The 22,085-nt window shown below is 36.7% G+C and overlaps 1 protein-coding gene across 2 annotated transcripts; it reads right to left on the reverse strand.

Moving 5' to 3' along the window:
- Positions 1–1,238: 1,238 nt before the first annotated feature.
- LOC132116386 (uncharacterized) lies at positions 1,239–12,808 on the reverse strand. Of its 2 annotated transcripts, XM_059525213.1 has the most exons (7): positions 12,595–12,808; positions 5,037–5,081; positions 4,252–4,482; positions 3,866–4,147; positions 2,110–2,394; positions 1,563–1,802; positions 1,239–1,449 (listed from the first exon to the last, which is right to left on the reverse strand). In XM_059525213.1, exons 1-7 carry the CDS (start codon positions 12,623–12,625, stop codon positions 1,271–1,273), a joined length of 1,293 nt encoding a protein of 430 aa, XP_059381196.1. In that variant the 5' UTR covers positions 12,626–12,808; the 3' UTR covers positions 1,239–1,270. The 2 variants fall into 2 exon arrangements, with proteins under 2 accessions (XP_059381196.1, XP_059381197.1); XM_059525214.1 differs by lacking the exon at positions 5,037–5,081.
- Positions 12,809–22,085: the final 9,277 nt, after the last annotated feature.

Genomic DNA, 22,085 nt, shown 5'->3' on the forward strand with positions numbered 1-22,085 from the left:
CAAGCTTAAAAAGCACCATAATTAATCATAGCAGCAGTCCATATTACTTACACAGAATATCCAAACTCTTGTCTTAAATCATATGATATATATTCACCTCAATGCGATATATATATATATATATGCATACAGCATCTGAGGATTTGTTATATTAATCTATGCTGATTTTCATGACAGGATGAAAAGATGACAAAAAATGTCCTGATGCAAGAAAATTCTTTATAATAAAAATTATAAAATTAAAATAACATTAATGTATTTTAGTATATTAGAATTAGATATTAATATATTAAAACATAAATGAAAATCACATTAAAAATTTTAATTATACAATATTTGTATTTTTTTAGAAAATCTATTAACTTTCATTATGCAAAATTTAATTTCTGATTAGTTTTGTTTAATTATGGGGTGAGAAATTAGATTTTCTCATGAGATTCACCCTTATGCAAAGTGCCACAGATTCTTACACAGAAAACATCAAGTCATGAAGGATTGTGACGGTAAGAAAATTGACAATGTAAGTTTTTTTTAAGATTTTTTAATCTTAAAAAAATCTTTAAGATGCTGATGTACATGAGAGTATATTGAAAATGTCAAGTTTAATTAAGCTCTATCAAAAACTAAATATGTCAATGCTCCTATAAGTATGGATGACTGACACAAAACTGACATTTCAACACAATGTCGAGATCCAGAAGCTAAACACTGCTCTGAATTGTGATTCGAAACACTCATGTCATGTGACTAAGGCAAATCAAAACCATCGGGTTGTTTCATAAGTGTTTCGAGACCCGAATCTGCTCTTGACCGACAAGGTCGGGAACAAACCACACAAGCGCACGTAACTGTCATAACACACTGCAAAGTATAAAGTGAAGTTAATGCAGCAGAACAATTCATATATTTAAAATAAAAAAATGTATGTAAAAAAATTCCAGGGGTTGTGGCTTGATGTCTTTTATTAATGTTCATTTTTTCATGACCAAAATATCATATTCACAAAGAGTTGTCAGAGAGATGTTGCAACACGTTACAAGAACAGAACGTTCAAATATATATTATAATTATATTTAAGCTTCACCCCAGATTCAAACTTAAAGTTAAAGGTTCTGAGAAAATACCAGTTGTGCACACGAACCACTCTACCAACCTAAACTGTAGAATGATGAGCACAACATATATGTTATACACTCACTGGCCACTTTATTAGGTACACCTTGCTAGTACTGGGATGGACACACTTTTACCTTCAGAACTGCCTCTGTGTTTAGCGTACATAGCGTACACTCATCAGAGTGTCTTGATCTGCATCCCGTCCAGGTGCTTGTATATCCATTCTTCCACATCTTATGTACTTCAGCACAATGATCAGCACAATGATGATCACGAACAAAATCAGGGCTGGGACCAGAATGTACCACATGTATCCGAACTCCCCTGGTTGTTCTGAGAGAAAGAATTTATGATAAAAATGAATGACGTGAATTGAAAATCGAGTGTGACAATTAGTGCATTTATACATCATTGCAGTCAACTTGAACGAGTATGAGTTGGCCTACCTTTGTAGGTGTAGATGTTGCTGAAACGGGAGAAACCATTCCCATAGTCCAACCGGCATTTGTACAGTCCTTCTTTCTCTACAGTAATAGACTCATCGTTTTCAGATCGTTTTTCACGTGTGAATGGGTCATTAAAGGGTGTGTGATACCAGTGGTAGGATGTGCAGTTGGCAGGACAGTTAGGACAGGAACACTTCAGACTGTTAGTAGACGCTGAAATAACTGCAGCAGGAGGTCCACCTGTAAAACACAGAAATATGACTTACAAACCTGTACTGTGGAGCACTGATGATTTCAGATGAATATAGTATTCAAACTGAAAAGTGTGTTTACTCCTCTGTATATACATATGTAGGGCTTTAATAAATTATAATATATTTGCATATAGTCCTTAAATGCATTATAGTTTTTTTGCACTTATATGATAAAGAACACTATAGATAGTACCATGTCCCAATACTTTCTGATATTTTTTTGTTAGTATATGTGTTCTTAGTGGTTCTTTATTAATGAAAGTGTGAGGTAATGCAGCTGTTGTTGTGTTTACCTATGACTTTTAACTCCTGAGCATCAGATTCTCCTTCCTTCTGTGCAGCTTTTGCACTGATGTGGCTGTACCTGTAGGTGGCGTGGCAGCTGTACATGCCGGTATCACTTTGTGTGGCCTTGGGGATGGTGTATGTGCCTTCAGGTGAGCTCTTTGAGATTGGTGTATAATTCTTATAGAAGATAGCCTCTTCCAGCTCTGGTCCACCCCAGACTACACACCTGAGGGCCACAGACTCCCCCTCCAGCGCAGGAACAGCCGGAGGAACCAACATCACCATGAGCTCTGAGAAACACAAACACAGGTCAGACTGCACATGCTGCTGAAAGAAACCTTCATCTAAACTTTTAGCAGATTAAATTTGTTTTACAATTGAAGTTCCTTGTATATACAGTACAGACCAGAAGTTTGGAAACATTACTATTTTTAATGTTTTTGAAAGACGTTTCTTCTGCTCATCAAGCCTGCATTTATTTGATCAAAAATACAGAGAAATATTATTACAAATTAAAATAATATTTTTCCTATTTGAATATACTTAAAAAAAATAATTTATTCCTGTGATGCAAAGCTGAATTTTCAGCATCATTACTCCAGTCTTCAGTGTCACATGTAACATCAGTCTATCACATGATCCTTTAGAAATCATTCTAATATTCTGATTTATTATGAGTGTTGGAAACAGTTCTGCTGTCTAATATGTTTGATCAATAAAAGGTTAAAAAGAACTGCATTTATTCAATATAAAAAAAAATTCTAATTATATATATTCTAATAATATATTTTCTTTACAATCACTTTTTATCAATTTAACACATCCTTGCTGCATAAAAGTATTGATTTTATTTTAAAAAAAGAAAGAAAAAAAATACTGACCCCAAATTACTGACCAGTAGTGTATATTTTTATTACAAAATATTTATATTTTAAAAACATAGCATCTATTTTATTTTTTATTTTTTTACTTTTTATTCATCAAAGTATCCTAAAAAAGTATCACATGTTCTGAAACAATATTAAGCAGCAGAACTGTTTCCAACTTTGATAATGAATCATCATATTACAGTAGAATGATTTCTAAAGGATCATGTGATAATGATCCTAAAAATTCAGCTTTGCATCACAGAAATAAATGATAATTTAAAGTATAATAAATTTAAAAACAATTATTTTAAATTGTAATAATATATCACAATATTACATTTTTTTCTGTATTTTTGATCAAATAAATGCAGGCTTGATGAGCAGAAGAAACTTATTTCAAACACATTAAAAATAGTAATGTTTCCAAACTTTTGGTCTGTACTGTATATAGTATTGATGACATCATGTTGCACTCACAGGCATATCCACATTTTTGGTTTCTCAGTCCATTATTAAAATTTACCGTATGATTCAGATGATTATTTAATAGCGCATTACTTTCAAATGCAGTTATTGTGAAATTTGGATTCATACTTGTCAAGTTTAGATGTTAAATGAATTATAAGAGCATTGCCAGACTGATGGGAACTAACTGACATAACTTATGAAAGATAACAGTCTGCATAATGCAATTAGAAGTGCACTACAAATGCAACAGAAGGGAAGGTTTTTGTTTTTTAAGTGGGCTTCAGTGTTGCTTTGGACCCCACTGCATTGTTTTGACTTTTATTGTATAGACAAACCTCAAAGTACCTTATTTTTTTCATACAGGTGAGAGTGACTTTACACACAAATGATCTGAAATACAACAGGAAGTGGAGTAATGAGTCACCTGTCATTTTCAGCGTCACTGCATTGCTTCGAAGAACTGTTTTATTTTTCTTGCACCAGAAAGTGGCTCTTTCTGCCTCCTTAAATTCTGCAAATATAACAGCTCTCTTCATCTCCTTATTAATATCGAGTCCTATAGCGAAGGTGCTCACTCCCCTCAACACAAAACAAGACCAGTTCTCCAGATCATCATCATCCGTCTGCAGCACCAGGTTTCTTCCGTCTCCTTTGGTCATCACAGCACCTCCAACAGATGGAGAGAGCTGAGCGTGAGGCTCCAGATCTGAGAGAGAGAGAGAGAGAGAGAGAGAGAGAGAGACAGAGATCATGAGACACAGCAGGAGGAACAGAACAGACGATCTTGAACGTTTAGGATGGTGTTCATACTCAGTACAGTGATTGTGAACGGGTCACTCTTCGTTCCTCCCTGATCACATTCATACACCCCGTTGTTGTTGTCTGGTGTCACTGCTGTAAGAAGCATTAAATAATCCTTGTGTGTTTGTGATGATGTTCTGTTAAAATACCATGTTGTTGGTTTACTCCCTCCTTCACGGTTACAGATCAGAGTGACATCATCTCCAGCATACACCTTAGGGAACTTCGGCCGGAGAGACACTGAGAGAAAGAAAACAGACATATGAGACACAAATCTTTTATAATGGCAGGTTGTCTGACTTCTCTACTATTATGAAATATAATTGATTAGCAACAAAAGATTTAGTGCTGTCTACTCTGCAAAATAAAAAAAGAACATAAACTTCCTGGAATATATAATTAAAAGGTTAATCTGTTCATTCATTCATCCATTCATGCATGCATTTATACATTCCTGCATGCATGCCAGCCTACATTTGTACATGCATGCATTTATGTGTTTATGCATGCATTAAATAAACAAATGCATAAATTAATACTTTTCATGACTACGCTAGAAACGTCAGGATGCTTTTTGTGTTATGATGTCTTTGTCACTATCTACACATATTATTAGTTATTACAGATCTGCACTTGAATTCGCTCAACTCTGTGCTCAGAATAGATTTAAAACTATTTGATATTAAATCTTTTGTTGTTTTGAGGATCAGGCAGAAAACATATGTAGGCACTGAATTTGACCTCATTTTGTGGTTTACAGAAAAGCGTGTCATAAAACATGTTTATACATTTACCTGTTAGCTTCTGTGCCTTGTTCCCCCTTATGAGAGCCAACAACACTGTGACATAAAACGTGATATAAAAATAATTATAATGGGATTATTTTATGGATAATGAAACTACATCTTTACTTTATGCAGAGTCAAAAAAAATAATTACAATTGCACCTTATGAATCTTCTGATAAGAACCAGTTTCAACCTTTAACCCATTATAAAAAGGATTAAACTTGCAGATTTATTGGAATGAGACAGACACACCAAGTCAGTTTTGGATGCATAATGACTTAAAACATGACCAAATCAAAGACAGAGAGTTACTGACCTGCTGCAATTCTTAGACCATGTTTAAAATCTGGGTTTTTATCCCCATTGACCATAGAAATAAACAGGTTTTAGGGCTCTTAAGAGTGTAAATCTACACTATGTGTATAACCAAATACAATCAATTAGTGACCAGGCTGCATTACTCAAAAAAAAAAAATGTAATCCACTACAAACTTGTACATATTACAAATTTAAAATGACAACCAGCGGATGAGATCATTCGTGTAGCTAATTTTATACAATGATTACGAAATTTGTCTAATTTCAAAAAAGGTTTTAATTTAATGATTAAAAATAAATTAACCTGTTAACTGTCATCGGGCCCCTCGGTGGGACGCCTACATTTACTTCACTATATTACAATTAAATCCTAATCTAATCATGACAAACTATATATCCTTCGAAAGGTCTAAGACTAAATAGATATTTTACCAATCTTTTTTGTTACAAATTATGTAGGAAAAGTAATAGATTAATTTATGGTAAGAGTGCACCCCAAAAACCTACATTATATCAGGAGTTCTGACCTTTGTCAAAAAAAGTCTTCTTTGAATCACACTTTAGAAATCATCAGAAATTATATATCATTTGAAAACTTAAAATCTCAAAATTCTTCCTTTGAAACCCATTTTAAATTCAAACATTGCATTACCATGAAAATGATACATCAAAATCATGTTAAAAAATCTTTTCAATTTAAAACATGTAGGTTGGGATCATGCACTTTCAAGTCTATGTTAAAAAATGTGAACAGTTAACAGGTTAAAATTAGCATTAGCATTATTAAATAGACTGTTATTTATAAGCTTAATTTCCTCTTCTTGGGCCTGAGATTTAGGAATCTGGGTCAGAATTGATAATTAAACAATGTTTTGCTAAATGTGCTTTTGTGCTGAAACCTTGGCTGGTTTAGGCCTGTCATTGACAAATAAATAAATATATCTTTGAAGTGCCGCTCCTATCTCTTTGAATGGGGAAACATCAATATCTCCAAAACTGTTCACTAAGCTTAGGATTAAAAAATCACCAAAGAAACAACAACTGTGTCATAAATGTTCTTACTTTTGCTCAAATTGCGTTATAAAAAGCTGATTTCTCATGCTAGCTCAGCCAGGGCGCATGCGCAGTCCTAAAAGCATCTTAGTCTTTGTTGTTACTATGCACTGTTGTATAAAATGAATAGCACATGATAATGTACTGATATTCAGAAAAGTACATTGCTTGTGAAATTTACATTTAGTCATTTAGCAGATACTTTTATCCAAAGCGGCTTACAAATGATGATAGAAGCAATCAAAAACTAACAAAAGAGCAACAAACCAGTCTCAGTTAGCCTAATACCTGACACAGCTTAACACAGTACACGTAGCAAGGTATTTATTATTATTATTTTTTAGAGTATATATATATATATATATATATATATATATATATATGTGCCGAGCTCTCGTCAGCGTCACCCTGGAAACCAAGCCACCACACTGGTGGAGAATGTGGGTGAGGCGGAGCCTAGACAGCGCACCTGATGACGTCACTCCCTCTAGTCTCGCGTAGCCAGACCTTCAGACTGATGGCTGAAGTTCTGGAATTCATGGCAGCTTTCATTGGCCGAGGACCACCCATGAGGCAGTTTGACCGACGTGTCACACAAACAATCACAGTTTGTTTCATTCATCGTCACGTTTCGGGGTGTCGAAATGTCGCCACAATAACAGAACTGTGAGTAAAACTCTCAGACGTATTTTAAAGATTCTATGCTGCAAACTTTAAATATTTCACATACTTTTGAAACTCCAGCATTTAGTTGATCCTGATAAGCGCTTGTCGCCACAGTTGTAAACACGAAGGATTTCTATTTTAATGAGGGGGTTTGGCGGCACTTCATCTTTGTTTCCAGATGGAATGTTAGAGAATGCGACACACGTCTCCTGGAAATCCTGTAGAATGAAGCCAATAGGCTACGTGCACAATAGAACTTCCGGTTAACTTCCGTGTTTTGAGTGTGCGGTCGACTACTTCCGGTAGGTCGTGTTGTTGTTGTAGTGGAGATTTTCCGGAGTAGCTAGTTTTGAGTAGACATAAGTTAGACAAAGTTTCAACATGAGCGGATTTCGGGTAAAAGAGAGGCGGTTGGCGTATCAACGCGTGAAAAAGACCGCACTCCATTGTTGTGTACCCCTGTGTGCGAATTCGTCCAGGTACAACAGTACTATAAGCTTTCATAGCTTTCCAGTGGATGTGTTGGTGAGAGCCGAATGGATGGTAAGAGTACGGCGGGCCGACTTCACCCCAAGCAAGACGAGTCGTGTTTGCAGCAGGCATTTCCAAAAGGGCGATTTTGTAAACAACCCGGGGAAATTGAGACGGTTGAAGAAAGGGGCCATTCCTGCTCTTTTTTCCTGGAATAATTTTCAAACACCGGCACCGAGGGCGAGCGTGTGGGAGCGGAGACCCAGAGCGGATAGCCCTCCTCCTGTCCATGACATCGACTCAGAAGAAGAGATGGAGCTGGCTACCCTGGCACCAGATCATGATTACTGTATTACTCCTACAACAGCAATGGTCGCAGATCAGTTAGCTGAGGAAAACGATACACTTCACCAGAAAATAAAGGAGCTCGAACTACAAATTCAGGATCTCCAGCTGCGGAGTTGTTTAGGACTGAAGCGCTTTGCAGGATCGGACGAGGACATCCGATTTTATACCAGGTGAGTCATAATTAAGTGTTTTGAATTGCAGGAAGCTGATATCTTGTACCATATTAACAGCGATGGGAAAAAAAATCACACAAGTCATGCACTTTAGTGAAAGTAAAGATGGCTACTACACATGTAAAATGTTGCTCCACTAAAAGTCCACCTTACAAGAGGAAGAGTATTTTCCTACAAGTGTACATCAAATATCAAAAGTAAAAGTAATGTAATTTATGACTAACATAATGAGATCAGGCCAAAACTTGTGCTACCTACAGCACTCAACACAACCTTTCATTCTCTTTTCTTCATATAAAATAAATGTAGTGAATAAAAATTAAGATAATTGATCATGTGTAACTAAATTAGACTACCATGACTAACAGCAATGTTATTTTTGTTTAAAAGATTCCATTCTTATGACCATCTGATGGCATTCTGGAGGCTCATCGAACCAGCAACATCAAAGATGATCCGTGTGGCAAGAGAAGCATCGGCCTCTGTGGCAGAGAAGACAACATCGAACAGATCAACTAAGTTGCCGCCCATAGATGAGTTTTTTCTTTTTCTAAGTTATCTATCAACCGGATGCACACAGAGAGAGCTTGGCCACCGATTTAACATCCATCGGACAACAGCCAGCAGGATCATCACAACCTGGGCCAACTTTCTTTACTGTGTACTGGGAGCTGTGTGTATCTGGATGACACCTGAAGAAATCACAGCCAGCCTACCACTGTCCTGGTATATTCTTTGAATCAGGGTGTCTTCCTCCGCAAACACCACAAAATCGCACCACTCCATCCCTGTTAAGAGCAGCTGACCCTGCACCTGCCAGTAGTAGCCATGACCCTGCTTCAATTCCAAGTTGCCATCTTTCATTTTCAGATGTGGATAATCAACATAGCTCTTAATGTTTGGACATTTTATTTCCACAAGGCCAAATTCAGTACTTTCTGTTGGTTCAAAGACAACCCCATCTGGGGATGTACCTAGCCATGGAGTATCAGGGTGTATTATGAAGCCACAAGGGTAGTAGTTCACCGTCTTGAGCTTGCAGTACTCTTTGATGGCATCAGCTTCCATTTCGAGACCCCTCTTCATTGCTGCTGTCTGACGGACCCCTTTGAGCAGCCGGTCTGCCATCTTATCTAAGGTGCATGGTTTAGCATGGCATATTTCCCCAAAATGTGAGGAAGTGAGTCTAGGTTTTCTCAGTCTATGCCAGTCTGCTGATGTACTTTGACTCCTAGTTGCATCTTCTATTTTGTTAGCCATCTCCCAGGTAACCTCAAGTGACTTGAAGTGCAGCTGTTGATGCTCAGTGAAAACGAACGTACTGCATGATGTCTCCAGTCGGCAGCCAGCTAATGGCAAATCTGGGCGTGGTGGAGCGTCATGGTGAGGAAAAGGGCGACTTCTTGCCTTGGGTTGTTGGTATGACAGGGGACTGCCTGCTTGTACCAAACCGAGTGCAGAGTCCACTAGTGGCACCTCACAGGTGATACCCATTGTACAAATGGTTGGTGCAGAAACTGGGGTGAACTCTTTGTAGATCTCTGACACTCTGAGAATGGACAGGTCCAGCAACTCTCCACTGATGGCTTTGTACAGTGTGGACCTATTTGAAACAAATTGAGAAACACCAGTAAGGTATATCACTTCTAGGGGTGGAACGGTACATGTATTCGAATTGAACTGAAACGGTACGGGCGTCACGGTTCGGTGCTTAAATTTACACGGAGAATACACGGTATAAAAATAAATAAAACTCACGTGCAAATTAATTGATGTAATGCGAAACTACTGTTAGATACGCGGGTTCTTTATCGAGGCGTGATCAAACAGTGTAAACATAAAAATGTACTCCGTCTTTTTGACATCATTCAAAATGCAAAGTTTTTAAGTTACTGTTAATTAAAATGTAATTTTAAATTTTTAGGAAAACAAATATATTAGTCAAATGTAGCAAATTAATTTTCAATTCATTCAGGTACAATTAACAAACATATCTCAAGGTCTTTTTGTCTTTTTATTAATTTAATTAATAAACTCATTATATAAAACTATTGTCAGTGGACTACAGATAAACTGGTTCTATGCCTTTACTTTATTAATAAAACTTCTTTTTTTTTGCTTTTTCCTCCATTGTACCGAACTCGTACCAAACTGTGATGTCTGAACCGAGGTATGAATAGAACCATGACTTCTGTGTACCGTTCCACCACTAATCACTTAAAGGAGAAGTTCACTTTTAAAATGAAAATTCTGTCATCATATACTCACCCTCATGTTGTTTCGAACTTGTATGAATTTCTTTCTTCTGCTGAACACAAAGGGATATATTTAGAAGAATGTTAGTAACCAGACAGTTTTTGGGTCCCATTGACTTCCATAGTAGGAAAAATATATACTATGGAAGTCAATGGGACCCAAAAACTGTCTGGTAACTGACATTCATACAAGTTTGAAACAACATGAGGGTGAGTATATGATGACAGAATTTTCATTTTAAAAGTGAACTTCTCCTTTAATGACTACAAGTAACAAAACTACAGTTTTCTTGATTTGATTGAGAAAAGTAGGCCTAACAAATTAATTAATAGATTACTAACTACTAGCCAAATTCTCACCTTACTCCCTCGGCCATGGTCCTCTGCTTTGGTTTGGCAGACAGCACAGCCATCTTCTCGACGGGACCTGGTTTAACACCCTGTGAATATAGGCCATAAGCAATGATGAGCGTATGTGATATATGTGTGTGTAGATGAAGTATTGAAATTGTTACATTATTCCAAGACTTGCCAGGGTTCTTGGCTTGTGCCACTGTTGTTCACTCTCCGTACAGCTCAGCACTGGTGGAACAACTGGAATGTCTAGCTGAGAATAATGTGCAGACTGGAAAAGTAGAGCCACACCATGGTTACAGAGCACTGATCCAGCTACACATGTACAGCTGTGATGGGCCAGCTCAACAGGGATTGAGTCCTTCAGCCCCACCTGTAACAAGATGTTTAAAAAATATATTTAAACAGGAGTAGCATAACTGATTTGTCATATATTTATATGGAATACTCAAGTAAACTACTATTTATTTTTGTACACTGTTAGCTAACTTTTTTTCTTGTAAACACTGTTAGTAAAGGGATTAATCTTTTTCTTTTAATGTGGTCAGTGGAGCAGTTTAATTTGCAGGTACACTCAGAATCCTTAGACTTAGCAGATTTACATACACTTCTATACCTATCTTATGTGTTTCACCTTTCACATGGGATGTTCAGCATACCTGGAAAAACAAACTATACTACACCTGCACCACTACATTGCTACTACAACACTGATTGCTGTTAGTGAAAACATAGTAGTAACTAAGCGTACACTGGTCGTTTTTGACGTGAATGGGGGACATGGTCAACCAAATGAACATGGTTAACCTAGAAAAAATAAACAAAAGAACACGATTAACCCAAGAACATGGGTAACCACCATCTTAACACTACACTTATCCTACACTTAAACTGTGAGGTGGTTTAGATCTGTCCATTGACGGATGACATAACGCCCTCACACACACAACTCCTGTCACTGGATCTTTCTTGGACACTGAGAGGAAATACAAAACCCAAATGAAAAATACACACAACCAGTTGATAATCATATTAACATTACAAGGTATTTAATAACAGTAATAAAGTATGTTGTAATATTGACATGATTTAATGCGAGTTAAAATACTTGGCTGCTAGCTAGTCAATGTCTAACGCTAACAGCTGATCTAGTCGCTTACAGCTGAGGTAACTGTTATCGCTACTCACCTTCAAAGTTGTGGATGTAACTTGATATGTACAATCGAAATCCTTTTACACGCTTGCAACCGGGTGCAGGTGAAGAGTGGTCAACAATCCTGTGGACATCGTTCACATCAATTTTCGGGAGGCCTTGTAAACAACGAGTGAAATATGCCATGTTTCGCAATCAAAACCTGCCGTCTCGCTGCTATAGCAATGCCGCGAACCGGAAATTGTCGACCGCACACTCAAGGCGGCGGAAGTAGAACTCCTTAGTTACGTGCACGTAGCCTATTCCATGACGACTCCGACACTCCTGAAGTGTTTTCACTTTTGTGTCCTATATGCATCAGACGTCCGTGGGTGTGACGTCTGGGGCTGAGACTAGCATAATCTTATCACTGATGAAGTAAATTAAATGTAATATTTGTAAAATACACAGAAAGGTTTTTATGAACAACATAAACACTTTTTATTTACTTCTTCTATAAAAACCTTTTACTGATATAAAAACACATATTTGAGCATTATTGGAATTGAATTGTCAGAATAAACATGAAACACGTCGTGCTTGTCATCACAGAATCTAACCAAAGAGACTAAAGTGTGTCGTCATCAAGGCTCTCAGCAGATTCTGAGCAACTGCAGCGCCTGACCTCAGCGGCTGATCTGGGTTTGCTCTTGCAGTACTTTGATGGCATGTGAAATCTGACAAATTTTCTAACTAGAATGCATTGATTTTGTCGAACAAGCTTAGTGTTTTTACCTGACAGTGTCAGCAGAGACCTCATGTCCATCACCTGATCTGAGCCACGCTGTCCTTCAGAAAGAGAAATGCTGTATGACTGTCTGATTGACAGAAAGCATGTGCAAATGTTTCTTTGAAGTTGATAAAGAAATGCTTTTTATAAGTTTTCTTGTCGTTAGACGTTCTGTTGTCTTCCACTCTGGTCTGAACTGTTCTTCACACCAGGGGCGAGGCCAGAAATATTCAAGTGGGTGGGCCCACATCAGGCCCCTAGCCAGCCTAGTTCCTGTTTTCTTTTTCAAAAGTGGACCTTTCTGCAGTTTCCCACGTCATTTTGTTATTAATTATAATTTTGGTGATTTTTTTTATGCTCTAATTTGTGCTGGATTAGCTCGTCTGCTGGTATTTTAACAAAATACCTATGATTTCAAAGCTGAGTTTTCAGCATCATTACACCAGTCTTCATTGTCACATGATCCTTTAAAAACCATCCTAATATGCTGATTTGCTACTTAAGAAACATTTCTAATTATTATTATTATTATTATTAATATTTAAAACATTGAAGTACATTTTTTTTCAGGATTCTTTGATGAATATAAAGATCCAAAGATCAGCATTTATCTGTGTAAGGTCCACACACTCGGTCCAAGGAAGGTATCTGGTGTGTGAAGGTTTCTTGCATGTTTCTTTTCTTGTAGACAAGCAAAGTTATTAAATTTTAATTCCTCACTTCATTTAAGAATTACATTGAATTTAGGTTGAAAGGCAAATTGGTTGATTGTCTGTCTCTTATTCTTTTTCTTCTTCTGACATTTATATTTACTCGTTCATTAAAAGTTTATGTCGCTCAGAGTGTATCATGCCGGCCAGTGTATACATGTACTGTACATGTACATGTAATCACAAACTCTCCAGTCTGATCATTAGTCAGAGGTTAAGACTAACTATTTCATAGACCGGCTCATGCTTGTCATTCTTTAAATAGTGGTTCTGTTTAGCCTCCTACAGTCACCTATGTAACAACTTCGTTAAAGCTCAAACAATAATCAGAGGTTATGGCTAGTACTATGAAATTTGCCTGAACCATGCTAATACTCCAATAGTATTTTGTCTAGCCCCCCTATAGTTAATGCAACTGCATAACAACTTAGTTAAAGTCAAGCAGTTAGTCAGAAATTTATAATCTCACTTGATGTGCCCTATGCTCCATCTAAGCTAATTTATTATCATTCATGTAAGTATTATGCCAATAACATAGCCAGTTCAGAGATATTAAATCAATACAAGACATCAAATTCTCAAAGATGAATCTAAGAAAAAGTTGCATACCTGACTTTCAGTGAAATGCACAGTATGAAGTGTGTGGACACACTTCATACCATGGGCTCATTCTGGCTACAAAAGACCATGATCCTCTTGCAACATTTTCTTAAGTACTTCAGACCAAGACAAACATCCCTAGAGATAGAGACAGGAACTAACAAATGGAATTTGCATTGATCATGTTATCACCTCTTGAGACAAAAGGCATTTTGCATGAAAGACACTGGGAAAGGCCACAAACTCTACATTGAGAAAAATATCTCTTAACTCTTAGGTTCTTTATCACCTTTTACTCTACTTGTACAATTGAGACCATTGTACCAGTCGCCCTGAGACAATTCAAATGACACCAAACCAAACAGGACAGTAAATATTACTTGCATTCACACAGAACATTATAGTATTGACCAAGTGGAAAAAGGATGGGTAAGGAAGGGGATGAGATAGAACTGATAACAAACAGTATGTGAGATAGGTGTTTCCTGTCTCACAGATGCTTGTGTATGTTTGAATTGTCTGTTTCTCAGGAGATCAAAGTATCTGAGGTTTTGTCATCCTGACATCTGAAGTGTAGCCTGTGGGCCGGGTTAGGATTAGGATCCTTCAGTTCAATCCCTTTCTCTTTCTCTGACTCTTTAGTTTCATGTTTAATCATGTCACTAATTGGGGGCTGGAGCAGGAATTTAGTGAACCACTTAACACAAAGTAAGCAGGCTTATATACAGACACCTGGGGTCCTTAGACAGAGACTGTGTCAATTTACTGCTGGCTCTGGTGCATGGCTGGACTGGCCATTGGGCATACCGGGCATTTGCCCGGTGGGCCAACGTGCTTTTTGGGCCGATATCTCATACTCATACTTTTTTTTTTCTTCTTTTTTTTTTTTTTTTATTAAACCGCCCATAAAATTTGTACATCGGCGGCCCATTCGTTTTGTTTTGTTTTGCTTAATTGGCGGCGCTGGGTTTGTGCCGGTGTAATGCATTGGTCAAAGTCAGTGTTTTTTTTGACAGACCAGCCCATGAAACACGTAGATCAGCGGCCCATTGGCTCTTTTCTTGATTGACACTGGGCTGGCCCAATCACAACTTTAAACGAGTGAGCGAGCGGCAGCAGTGTCAGTGTGTATCTGTAAAAAAAGATAGAGAAGAGAAGAAGCGCAAGGAATGTGCAGATAAATAGCGTGAAAAAATAGAACCAGGCCCTTAAAGCAGACACTGTAAACTGTGTCAAAATATATGTTTTCTGACCTTCATCAGCTCCTGTGGCAGATGATGATAGTGAGGACGGAGGATCAGGAGAGAGATGAGAAAGTGTAGAGCCTGCGGTAAGCATAACTACTTTCAAAACACTTAGGCCATGTCATGAGTGTAGATTATTTCCACATCTGCATAGTTGACGATTACCGCAATTCACTAGAAATTTAATAAGAGGCGTTTGTAAACCATGTTTTCCGCCCGATCGGTTTGCCCGATCCCCTTTGCTAGCCAAGGGTTGAAACCAAACGAGAGAAATATGGAAATTATAGCTACATGAAGCTTAAACTTCTCTCAGTGAAATGGACTGTGACAGAAAATTATAGAGAATAGCTGCTGGGGAATCATTTTACCATTCTGACAGATAATAATCCTCTGAGCCATCTGCAGACTGCCAATTTGGGAGCGACTGAATAGAGCTGGGCTGCTCAACTTGCATCTTTAAACTTCACTATCAAGTATACCCCAGGGAAGAACAACCAAAATGCAGATGCACTAACCCTAAACCTAACCCTAACCCTAGCCCTAAGGTTTGTGCCTACTGGGGCACACTACAGGCTACCAAGCCAAATGAGATCTTGGCTATTGACTTCACAGTTTTGGAACCTGTAAGTGATGGTCAGGAGAATGTTTTGATCTTGACTGATAACTTTACAAAGTATTCTCAAGCCTTTCCCACCAAAGACCAAAGGACCTCCACTGTGGCCAAAGTGTTTATCCAGCAGTGGTTCCTTCGTTTTGGCCCCCCAGCCTGTATCCATTCTGACCAGGGGCTGAACTTTGAAAGCACGCTGATTCAACAACAGCATCCAGAAGAGTAGAACCACCCCTTACAATTCCCACGGTAATGGAAAGTGTGAAAGATTTAACCGTACCTTGCACGACCTGTTGCGCACCCTGACATCAGCCAAGAAATGACACTGGCCTCACCATTTGTCGCAGCTGTTTCCTACAACACGACACCTCACCAGACTACCGGGCATACCCCATATTATCTCATGTTCGGTACCCACCCGAGATTGCCTGTGGATTTCTTGCTTGGGACAGGAGCAGCAGTGCAGGACGCCAGCAAACCTGGAGGACTGAATCCAGAAACATCAACAAAGTATGCGGATAGGAGAATGTCTGGCAAAGGTCAGATGAGCTGATACGTCGACAGAACCATAGCCACAATGCTTCCACTGGGAATGAGGAAGGGAAGCTTCCAAAGGGTGTTGACCTGAGTACTGGAGTGTGAATTGCCATTGTCTGGCCGCCGATTTACTTGGAAGGGGTGGAATGTAGCCTGTGGGCCGGGTTAGGATTAGGATCCTTCAGTTCAATCTCTTTCACCGACTCTTTAGTTTCATGTTTGATCATGTCACTAATTGGGGGCTGGAGCAGGAATTTAGTGAACCACTTAACACAAAGTAAGCAGGCTTATATATAGACACCTGGGGTCCTTAGACAGAGACTGTGTCAATTTATTGCTGGCTCTGGTGTGGTGAATCAGAGATTCAGGTGCTGTTTTGGAGTGTTCAGTGAGTGGATTGAGCCGCAGTGCAACATTGTTTTCTTTTGAGACTGTGAATGGGCGAGTGAACTATGGCAAAGTAATGCCAAACGACTTCTGTGTTTAACGAGCATTGGCTGGATACTGTGACTGCAGTGGGATGTTTGCATCTAACCTAGTGTTTCCCATTCACTGTTAATGCTGCGGGTATGTTTAAAATTTCCCTTTTGTTGTTTTAACCAATATGTATATAGGAGTGTATTTGCCTTGTATGTTTTGTATATGAAGAAAGTTTAATGTAATCTTGACCACCTTTGTTAGAGGTCATTTTATGAGGTAATATGTGAAGACTGCTTCTAAAACATGATTTGTATCGACTATAAATCATGATCAAACAAATATTCTTAATGGTATGGTTGTGTTTACAGACCTTTAAAGCTACACCGGAGTTGCTGGCCGATGTTCTCCATATTGTGTGATTTGATTGTGGGATGCTGCTTATAGTATAAGAAGGTTTTTTTTTATTTTTGGCTATAGTTGTTATTCTATAGTTTTTATAGTTGGCTATAGCTGTTATTCTATGTGAGTGCATGAATTCTACGTCACAGACTAGAGTGGGTTTATTTATTTATTTAATTATTATTATTATTATTATTATTATTATATTTAATTTTTTGTAAACCGCCTCTGTGTGGGCAGAGCCAAGGTAGTGCAAGAGACTTCACTGGAAAGTGTTTTTTTTTTTTCTCTCTTGCTCAAGACGTTTGCAGTGTCCTGTAGTATGAACCTTAATGTCACATTTATTAGAGTGCTGTGAGTGTGCAGTGTGTAGACATTGAGCTCTAGAAAAGGCTCTGTGCCTCTGTTCACGGGTGATAGTGAGAACTTAGCCTTCTCTTAGTGTTTTCTCAAACCGCTTTACTGGCTCCCATACTGATGGCTTGGTGATTTCTAGATTTATCTGTTTAATTTTATTTTGTTTTCTGTCCGGCCAACCAACAACTTCAGCTATCTATTAATAAAGATTGTATTTTTATACTTCTACGAACCTGTGTCTGTACATTTGGTTGGGGCAGTGTTCCCCTTGCTCTGACATCTGCACTATATATATATATATATATATATATATATATATATATATCTATATATAGACCATGTGACCCCGAAGGCTGGAGTAATGATGCTAAAATTTCAGCTTTAAAATCAAAGGAATAATTTTACATTTTAAAATATATTAAAATAAAAAGCAGTCATTTTAAATAGTACACATTTTTCACAATATTACTGCTTTTGCTGTATTTTGGATCAAATAAATGCAGATTTGGTGAGCAAAAGAGAATATTTTGAAAACCTTTAAAATTTTACTGTTCAAAAACTTTTGAGTGGTGTTGCAGTGTAAAAACCTTCTTAATCAGTCACTAGTTGCACTGGATTGATAATGGTCAGAACTTTGACCACTGTTAGTGAAAGACAGTTAGACAGTTAACTTTTAGGTCAGGGAGTTAACAATGTTTTACATTAACTTTTTTTGGCATCCTATTTAAAAGCCACTGTGGCTACTGGCTAGTGGTTTTCCAAAATTACTAACCACTCAGAATTTTCAGGGGCCACAATTTTGTTATTGGGAAATTGTTTTTTTATGTAATAAAGTTACTGCATACTAAAATGTACTTTTGTATTTTTTTTTTTACTTTTTAAATTGATATCCAGGTCTTGTCAAAAAATCCTAAATGATTCCAATTAGATAATTATTCTATTTAGAATTTCTATCATAATTTGGAACCATTTCAAAAAGATACTTATAGGACTTGAAAATCCTATTAGTTTCCTTTCCTTTCTTTTTTCTTCCCTTACTAGGATCCATTGGTGTCCTATTTACATTATTCTGTTCTATGCTCATTGTCTCAGAAAACAAACTGCTGCAAATAAAATGAAAGGATAGGAACAAAATCCTTTGTTTAGAAAGTCATAGATATGAATTTTTTATGAATGGTTCCAAAATATGATAGAACTTCAGGTAAGAATCCTGTAGTATTTTTTTTATTGGAAATCTTTAGGATTTTTTGACAAGGATTTCCCCAAACATTATCAAATGTATGGGTCATCTTTCATATCAAATTCTTACTTTTTATTAATAATTTCAGTTAATACATTTAAGATTTGTTTCCAATCAAATGAATATACACACACACACACACACACACACACACACACACACACACACACACATACACACATTTTTATATATGTGTGTGATACATGTGGGTGGGGGTTGTTGAGTGGGGAGGTTTGAGAAAGTTGAGATGCAGTTTGACCAATGGTGGCATGCGAGAACGATCAAAGCGATGAAAAATGAACGGCTGCCAATGTTTATGACTTGAACTGTATAAACAATCACACTGCCAATAATGAGCCTAGTCGAATTCCAAGTAAAGGGTTTGTTCTTCTGGCACACATAATCCCATTGTTTCATAAAAAATAATAATAATAATATAATAAATAATAAAAAAGTATAAAAAACATTCTTTGTTTTTAAGGTGAGTTCAGGTGAAGTGGGCCACTTTTTTAAAAAAAATTGTAATTTTGATATCAGATCCTTTTCTTTTCTTTTCTTTTTCTTTTCTTTTCTTAATAAATAATCTTTCCATTGATGTGTGGTTTGTTAGGAGGACAATATTTGTCTGAGATACAACTGTCTGATAATCAGGAATCTGAGGGAGCAAAAAAATCTAAATATTGAGAAAATCATCTTTAAAGTTGTCCAAATGAAGTTCTTAGCAATGCATATTACTAATCAAAAATTACATTTTGATATATTTATGGTAGAAAATGTACAAAATATTTTCAAGGAACATGATCTTGATCTTATCCTAATGATTTGTGGCATAAAAGAAAAATGTATACTTTTGACCCATTCAGTGTATGCGGCTTAAGACTATTTTTTTTTTCAATTCATGCGTAAAATAAAAATGTATCAATCAAATATTTTTTTGATGAAATATATAAAATATATATTTAGAAGAAGAAGAAGAAGAGATATCTAAACACATGAAATGAACTTTAATTGGGAGTGTATTTTAAAGCTTTATACTCTGCACTGGCTTCTCTCCAGTTTCCACATGCCTGGACTTCCTTTCTGCTTAAACTCTGCATCTGCTGTTTCCTTTCTTCCTTCTTCTTACTTGAATTTCCTGACTGCACAAGCCATTTCTTTTCTAAAAAGCCAGTTATACATGCCAAAAATAAAATAATAAATAAAGGTATATAAAAATTGGCAAATGTAATTTTTCTAATAAATGTGAGTAATAATTAATGAAGGTTCAAGGCAGCCCACTTTATCTAGCACACTTGGCAAAAGTGGGCTATCAATTTAACTACCCTACAAAATAATAATAAAAATAAAATAATGAAAAAGTGATCAAGTAAAATTAAAAATTCATAATAAAAACAAAGGCCTAGGTGATATGTAAATATACTCCAGTGTTTCTAGAGTGTCTTTAAACTCATACTCAATTCTAATCAAATTTGGGGTCTTAGACTTTTTAATATTTCTGAGTCTTTCATAGTCATTTACATTTTTTCTGTTCTTTATTTTTATATATCTAAGAAAATGTTCAGTTTTTAACTTTTGTTTAAAGTAAACCATTTGAATCTAATCCAAACGGTCAAAAAGTTAAAAAAAAAAAAAAAAAGGGTATCAAGACCAAGAAAGAAGCCAAGGATTCATTTATTTACAATTTAATTTGACACACTCGGAATTACAAAAGGAATTTATGAGATGTTTTTTGAAAACTAAAATGACAAACCAGTAGGTATAAAGACAAAAACCAAATCACTCCTGCAGTGACCTCTTGTTGTGAATCTCAACAGGACTGGATTTGATAATGGTCACCAATTTGCTCTTTAGTGGAGAAAGATTAAATTACAGTAGCATTGCAGTAAAAAATGTCATATTGCAGATTGTATTCAGTTATACAGCTGTGCTTTTTAGATATTTAATAAAGCTTTTTTTAATCAATTAATAAAGCTGAAAATGCATTAAGTTTTTTTGCATTAAGTGCTTTATAAAAACAACAATGCACATGAACTAAAATTAAGAAATAAAACATGATGAACATAAACATGATGAAACCATGAAATAGTGCAAATAGATTACAGTGCAAATGAAACATGACGAAACAATGAAACAGATATGATGCAAATGCATTTACATTAAATAAGAGTGACACAAGCTGAGAAATATTAATACTTATCTGTAATAGACAGCATAATCAGTATAATTATAAATTCACACAGATATTCCGAATAACTAATTCGATGCAATTCTGTGTGAATGCAATTGCCTATATGAAACTACTGATAATAGTTTCATAATATATTATAATATAATATATTATGAATATTCATAATATAATTTCATAATATATATAGGGGGAGTCGTGGCCTAATGGTTAGAGAGTTTGACTCCTAATCCTAAGTTTGTGGGTTTGGGTCTCAGGCCAGCACTACCACGACTGAAGTGCCCTTGAGCAAGACACCAAAACCCCAACAGCTCCCTGGTGACACAGCATAAATGACTGCCCACTGCTCCGGGTGTGTGTTCACAGTGTGTGTGTGTGTGTGTGTGCTCTTGTGACATATCAGGACAAAACTCTGTATAATGACATGGGTATGGCACAGGTATTACAAGGAGAGAGTGACTTATGAGGACATGACCCATGTCCCCATTTTTCAAAACGCTTATAAATCATACAGAATTAGTTTTTTTTGAGAAAGTTAAAATGCACAAAGTTTCCTGTGAGGGTTAGGGTTAGGTGTAGGGTTGGTGTAGGGCCGTAGAATATACAGTTTCTACAGTATAAAAACCATTACACCTATGGGATGAACCCACTTTTCACAAAAACAAACGTGTGTGTGTGTGTGTGTGTGTGTGTGTGTGTGCACTTTGGATGGGTAAAATGCAGAGCATGAATTCTGAGTATGGGCCACCATACTTGGCTGTATGTCATTTCACTTTTACTTGTGATTAATTGCAATTAATTGCATCCAAATGTAATGGCATCCTAATGTAACAGTTACTGAATGGTAAATTGTGGTGAACCCAAATGCAGCTTTATCAGCAAGGGTTACAACATCAATACTCGACCAAGGACATGGGCAACATGAGGGCTATTTATGTCAAACAATGCAGGTCACATGACAAGAACCAACCAATGAGAGACAAGACACATGACCCTAAGAATGACAAGGGAACCACATGACAGAACATGACTGTTGCCAAGCTACAATGAACATGAATCACTGACAAAACCTAAATCGCACATTAGATCAAAATAAAAGTTTTTTTTCATATAATATATGTGACCCTGAACCTCAAAACCAGTCAAAAGGGTCAATTTCTGAAAACTGAGATTTATACATCACCTGAAAGCTGA

This window comes from Carassius carassius, chromosome 35 (genome assembly GCF_963082965.1).
Source record: "Carassius carassius chromosome 35, fCarCar2.1, whole genome shotgun sequence".
NCBI lineage: Eukaryota > Metazoa > Chordata > Actinopteri > Cypriniformes > Cyprinidae > Carassius > Carassius carassius.